At 38.3% G+C, this 6,605-nt stretch overlaps 1 protein-coding gene across 2 annotated transcripts in view; it reads right to left on the bottom strand.

Moving 5' to 3' along the window:
- Positions 1-941: 941 nt before the first annotated feature.
- ndnf (neuron-derived neurotrophic factor) overlaps positions 942-6,605 on the bottom strand; it is a 31,619-nt gene continuing 25,955 nt past the window's right edge. For both annotated transcript variants that reach the window (XM_043702011.1, XM_043702021.1), the window contains exons 3-4: positions 6,315-6,439; positions 942-3,043 (exon numbers count right to left, since the gene is read on the bottom strand). In XM_043702011.1, coding sequence (XP_043557946.1) covers positions 1,638-3,043; positions 6,315-6,439 — 1,531 coding nt within the window. In that variant the 3' untranslated portion in view covers positions 942-1,637. The remainder of the gene's footprint in view (positions 3,044-6,314; positions 6,440-6,605) is intronic.

Genomic DNA, 6,605 nt, shown 5'->3' with positions numbered 1-6,605 from the left:
TGAAATAGACTGAATTTATAGAATCCTCCTCCTCTACTTTTAAGGAATGCAACCCCCACTTCCTTTTTTTCACCATTGGTGGCCAACTCATTCAGCTGCCTAGGCCCAGTGCTCTGGAATTCCTCTGCCTCTTTACCAGTGTCCTGGTATACATTTAAAGAAAGAGGTGAAGATTTGCATTTATATGGCAACTTTCAAGATTATATATTGTTCCAAATTGTAGCTAATGAAATATTTTCAATCTGCTGTAACAGTTTGTTTCATTGCAAGAAGAGTCAGACATAAATTTAAATACATTATGCTTCAGTTATTCTCAGATTCTAAGCCCCTTTAGATTTCTTTCCTCCTCTGAGATTGTCCAAAATGTATTCCACTTTTGCTCACTTGTCCTAATGAGATTTTCTTTGGCTTAAGGTAAATTTCTGATGGATTATAGTGCTTGGCTTTAAAGTCCATATGGACCTTAAGGACATTTAACTACATTGAAAATTCTATATAAATGGCAGGTTATTGTTGGTTTGTTTCACTTCTGTTTGAGGAACCTTGGTGTATCCATGGTGTTGCTGCATTTCTCCGAAAACCAATCATTTCAGCTCTTTATTGTTTGAACTTCTTTGGAACTTTCCAACGACTTGAATGACACTAAATAAATGAAAGTCACCCTTCTCTTTTCTCCTTCTGTCCAAATGGGATACATTGGAACTGTTTTCCACAAACTGCATCTGAAACTGATTATTTAAAAATCCCTCAGATTTCTTAGTCAATTATTACTGGATGTCTTAAGTACTAACATAGTATCACAGCTAATGTCTAATTAGTGAAGATATTAATTAGCCCTTTCAATTTGCCCCATGATCAAAACCAAACTAGCTGTGGGATTTGGCTCATATGTATCTTCTGTTTCATCTTGCGATATATTTTGTCAATTTGTTCATACAATCGTCACAAGAACTGATGAATGTGAGTTTTTTTTATTAGTTCAATAAATATGAAACACCAAACGGACGTGATGCAAGATGCAAGAAACATTGACAAGGTCACCAAACTATACATAAACGATGAGTCCTTGTAAAGAAAACATCAATGCAATTTCTCTCAGCACCAAGCATTAGAAACTGATTCAGAGTGTAGTCAAATAGATAATTAGAATTGTATTTTAATGGGGATGATTCTTAAAGTTTACAATCATAAAAACATAGACATTTAAGACTGAACTTTATTCTTATAAAATAATTTACAGATTTCCTATGTCCTATATTGCATGTACGATTAACAGGGCAGCTAGTTTCAAGCGGCTTGGAAGGTGAAATAATTTAGATGCAGTTCATGCAATGTAGAGGTCAAAAAAACTGACAGCACTTGAGTGATCTCCTGCCACTGTAGACCATTATTATTCAATGTCACATGTGACAAAGGACCTTGCGGTCATGCAGCTACAAAAGCCCAGTGCCATCTGAGTGCATCAGCCTCAGTCTCTTCAAATAACCACTGAATTATGTAAACATAAATATACAAGTTGATATCTTTCTAAATAGTACAAATACATGTTGCAACATCTCAGCTGTATAAGTAGTCAGTCTGTATATTTTCATCTAGTGAAATAGTCCAATAAATTTTTGAGTCTATACATGGAATCACTAACAAGACCTCCTTGTTTTGACCAGTTTGCTTTGATACTTGACCGAGTGGCCCCCATGTCCTATGACATAAACATCCAGAAGGTACGATTTGCCTGGCTGCAGTCCTCTGATTGTCTCTGTCGTCACTGCTTTCTGGAGAATATGACTGTGGAAATATTTGCAGACCACCTTCTCAGATTTCTTTCGGATGTCTGGTCCAATACATTGGTTCTGCTCTCTTTTCTTCTGCTCTTCACTGTAGTTATTTTCCACAAGCTTTTTATAAACACAGAACTTGTTTCGCTCCTGCGTGCCTAGCCAGGCCACTGTGACTGAGGAGCAGGTACGTAGCTTGTCAAAGGCTTTAATGCGTGTGTCTTCAGGTACAGATGGGAAGGGTTGCTTGTTTGGCCTATTGGTGGCTAGGATCTTGAGCATAGATGCACCTTTTTTACTCCCTTTCAGCCGGATCAGGTACTTGGCTTTTGGTTTCCCTCTCAGCTGGAAGTGGCGAACACCTTCCATATTCTGTGAAAGCAACAGCTTCCCATCTCTCCTGACCTGGATTTGGACTGCATCCAGACATGAGTGAACATAAAGCATCATCTTCTGGTGGGAGGAAACTGGAGCAAATCTCAGGAACTTAACACCTTTCCGTTTAATAAAGATGTCAGTCACTTTCCCATCCTTCAGTTCAATTGTCTTCTGCTTAGCTTCTTCCTTGGTTTTTGCAAAGGTTCCAACATAGGCGGTGCTCATATTTGAGTTGGTGTTTACGGCAAAAACGTCAAAATAGTACTGTGTGTCTGGTTTCAGATCAGATACAGTGAAAATGTTTTTGTTGCCAATGCATATCTGCTGAAGATCCACTCTCCGTGCTCCAGCCATCTGCCGTGACACCCATGTGGTGAGCGACTTGACGCCGGTTGTTCGTTCTCTGCCAGGGCCGCTGTCTGAAGTAAAGCCAAAGTATGCAAAATCAAATGGACTGAAATCTAATCCAGGCTTGGGAGCTGTCATAAAGGCATCATCAGCATTCAGTTTTGCTTCCACCGCACAAAGACTCTTAAAGTTGTGCTCCTTATTAATAATCACACAATATTGAATAGGCTGTTGCAGTTGTGAAATGGTAGGACTAGGCTTCCACGTTAATGTGACGGTTGTACGACCAAGAGCAGTCACATCCACCCGTGGGTCATAGGGGAGCTCAGGATAAGGCTGGTCTGACTCAGGAGTGGTTGTAGCATAAACCTTGAAATTTGTATCTTTTTCTGTTGAAATCAGTTCCAAACGGTACAAACCAGAGGGTGAATTGGGTGCTAAGTATGATTCAACATCATTGCCTTTGTATGAGTACAGATCGGTACCTAGTTCATTCAGTACATGCTCTTGTTTCTTCTGCTGGTCTAGTGGTTCTGGGTCTCCTGAGAAGATAAAGAATAAATTAATAAAACGTGATTGTATCTCATGTGCCATTACACTATTCCTAAAATTCCAGTACTGGTTCATTAAATGGATCATTGAATTGGATAATACTTGGAAGAAAGCTCTTATTCTAGGTTCCATGTCCATAGCAATGTTCACAAGTCATTGAAATTCATTCACAGAGGCTTATCTAATTTTTTTTTGCATTCATGGGACGTGGGCGTCACTGGCTGGGCCAGCACTTATTGCTCTAGCTGCTCTTGAGAATGTGATGGTAGCTGCCTTCTTGAATCATTTCAGGCCATTTAGGGGGTGAAATCCAGGATTTTGCTCCAGTGACAAGGATATATTTCCAAGTGAGGATGGTGAGTGGCTTGGAGGAAATTTGCTGGTGGTGGCGTTCCTACTACCTATGTCCTTTTAGGTGGAAGTGGTCTTGCATTTAGAAGGTGCTAAGGAGTTCTGATGGATTTCTGCAGTGCATCTGATAGATGGTGCACACAGCTGCTTCTGAGTGTTGGTGATGGAGAGAATGGATATTTGTGGATGTGCTGTCACTCAAGCTGGTTACTCTGCTCTGAGTAGTGCCAAGTTTCTTGAATATTTTTGGAGATGCATTAATTTTGTAAATTTGGCCATTTCAAGGACTGGCATTTATGCCGTTTTTGTTGATGTGATTCAAGCACCTAATTTCTTTCAAAGTAATTATATTCACCCAAAATGGTCCAGAAATTGATAATGATTCTCTACCATTCTTTTACATTACAAATTGTCTCCCACACTAACTTTTAATGTCCATTAGACGATGACCAAGTGAATGCTAATATTTTCACTGACTGGCTATCTAATGCAGACTCATGTTTAACGGTGCACATTTTTAAGTAATCAGCATAATAAAGTGAAAAAAAAGAAACTTTCTCCTTTCCTTTCCTTTCCTTTTATTTCCTTTCCGAGTTTCCTTCAAAATTTCTTTAATGATACTAGTGTTGAGGAACAGATAATTGTTGCCTCATAGTGGCTCCAGTGATATCACGGAGGCAGGCACCTTGGACTAGCATGAGAATCAATACCAAATCGGCATGTTCAACTGGTTAAGACCATTCTGTGTTTGGGTGACTCTAGGTCTGTGGTCACACTATCATCCATTAAAGGAATTGGAAAGACTATGCATTCCAGGCGGACCCAACAATGGCATCACTGGAATAACTGGGAAGTAAATTCAAATTAAGTTTGAAAATTCTACAGAGCAAATAACAAATTACATCATCATACTTCATGAGCATGGACAGTGAACAAAAGGTATTTTTCACCTCATTTCATCTCCTTCTAAACGAAATACATTCTAAGTGATTCAGAAAGTTATTTTCTAAAATGGAGACACAGAAGCACTTGTTTTGTATTCCCTGTTTTCATTAATGATCTGTTCGCTGTTCCAGCACTGAAATTGTTGGTACATTAACTGTAATTGCAATAATGCAATAATAGGGCAGCACGGTGGCACAGTGGTTAGCACTGCTGCCTCACAGCACCAGAGTCCTGGGTTCAAATCCTGCCTCAGGCGACTGACTGTGTGGAGTTTGCACATTCTCCCCGTGCCTGCGTGGGTTTCCTCCGGGTGCTCCGGTTTCCTCCCACAGTCCAAAGATGTGCAGGTCAGGTGAATTGGCCATGCTAAATTGCCCGTAGTGTTAGGTGAAGGGCTAAGTGTAGGGGTATGGGTGGGTTGCGCTTCGGCGGGTCGGTGTGGACTTGTTGGGCCGAAGGGCCTGTTTCCACACTGTAGGTAATCTAATCTAAACTACAGCTGAAATCAATTTTTCATTTTCAAATAAGATTGTAACTACATTATGTACAAAAAAAAAGAAACAAGAGCTTGTGGATCCAAATATTTATGTGATGTGAGTATTTTGTGAACCGAGACTTCAAAATATGTAGTTCTGTATCAAAATTTGAGTGAAGTATTGATATGATTTCTGAGGACAGCACAAAAGGAAAAAAAAGGTTGTAAGATAGTCCTGCAAGTTTATTTAGGGAAGTTCAAGGTTGTGCAAGCTTGGTGGTAATGTTCACAACACTGTAGAAATGTTTACATTTGCTACTGGTTCCCTTCTGCATCTCTGATGTACATATTTATAAAGATATAGTATTGCAGTGACATTTCAAATGGGCTGCTATCCAAGTCTACATTCTGCAGAATGGGAGGCAAAATGGATAAGAGACAGGTTAGTATGATACCTTAATGGTTCCCGGCTGTGGATATTTCATGGTAAAAGTCTAATTGTCGTTTAGAATGTAAAACGCCAGATACTAACCATTTAGCAGGCGGACATAAAATGGGAAAAATTACCTCCCCTTAACCTGTATGGAATTATGTCACACTCAGTTTCCACTTTACAGAAATTATTTTCTGCTCCTGTTAAAAATAGCGTATACATAAACTGACCCTAATAAATAGATTTTGCTTTACTCTGTTAGGGATGCAAAAGCTGAATTATTAACACTGTGTACATTATAGAACAGGGAGAGAAATTCAGTCTACATGTAATTAGGGCAAATCAAAAAGCCTTAAAGGATGAATTGTGTCTTACAATTTCTCATGCTCAACCTCCTTCCAAAAGTACAGAAGCTGCCAAATTAGATGTCTCCTTTCCTCTCAATCTACTTTTGATTAATTAGTTGAACTAGTTGAAATTCCTTTAGTCCATCAATGAGCTGCAGTGAGTTATCCAATTGGGATGAGTTGATATTTTCCCCTAAATGTTCTAATCATGAAATACCGATATAAATCCTGTATACCTATTTTAGCTTATGCTATGGAAACTATCCCAGTGATTTTATAAGATCTATAACTTTCAAAATATTTATTTATCATAGAAATGCAACTTATAAAATATTAGTTGAAACAGGTTTTCTGTTTATGTTGCGGTACATAGTATGTTTCATTGAATTGTTCTGAATTCAAGCTAACATCATCATGGCTGCAACCCAACTTTATTACATTTTGTTTGTCTATTTGTTTATAGGCTTCCAAAGATATCAGTGCTAGATGAAGAATGGACAAGTTTATTTCTATATGCTACCATTCCATATTAAATCAGGAAATTATAAAAATGTAAAGATGTGTGCATATGATACTTCATTCTGTCTTACATATCACACTGATTCATCTTCTCCACAATCTGATTATCGAGCAACTTTAAGTCATGCAACGTAAGTTGATCTTTTCATGATCCGTATTAAGGAATTCCTTTATATTCATCACTGTCTTACCAGAACCTTCTCCACTTGACTCCTCTGGTAGCTCTTGAAGGGTTAGTTTCCATTCTAAGGGTGCATCACATGGTGTCATGGTAATTGACAAAGGTGTATTGTCTTCTTCAACGACAAAGTAATATCTATAAGTTTAATATATGACCAGTTAACATTATTCCTTCATTTGTTTATGTCTTAAATACAGATAATTAGAAAACTAAGATTTTTTTTAAGTTATGTGAACTGTTGCATGAACAGATACAAAACACAGCAGAAGTACACCATTATAGGGAAGTATATTTATTGTGC

This window comes from Chiloscyllium plagiosum, chromosome 1 (genome assembly GCF_004010195.1).
Source record: "Chiloscyllium plagiosum isolate BGI_BamShark_2017 chromosome 1, ASM401019v2, whole genome shotgun sequence".
Classification (NCBI taxonomy): Eukaryota; Metazoa; Chordata; class Chondrichthyes; order Orectolobiformes; family Hemiscylliidae; genus Chiloscyllium; species Chiloscyllium plagiosum.
This window is presented reverse-complemented; position numbering and strand designations above follow the sequence as displayed.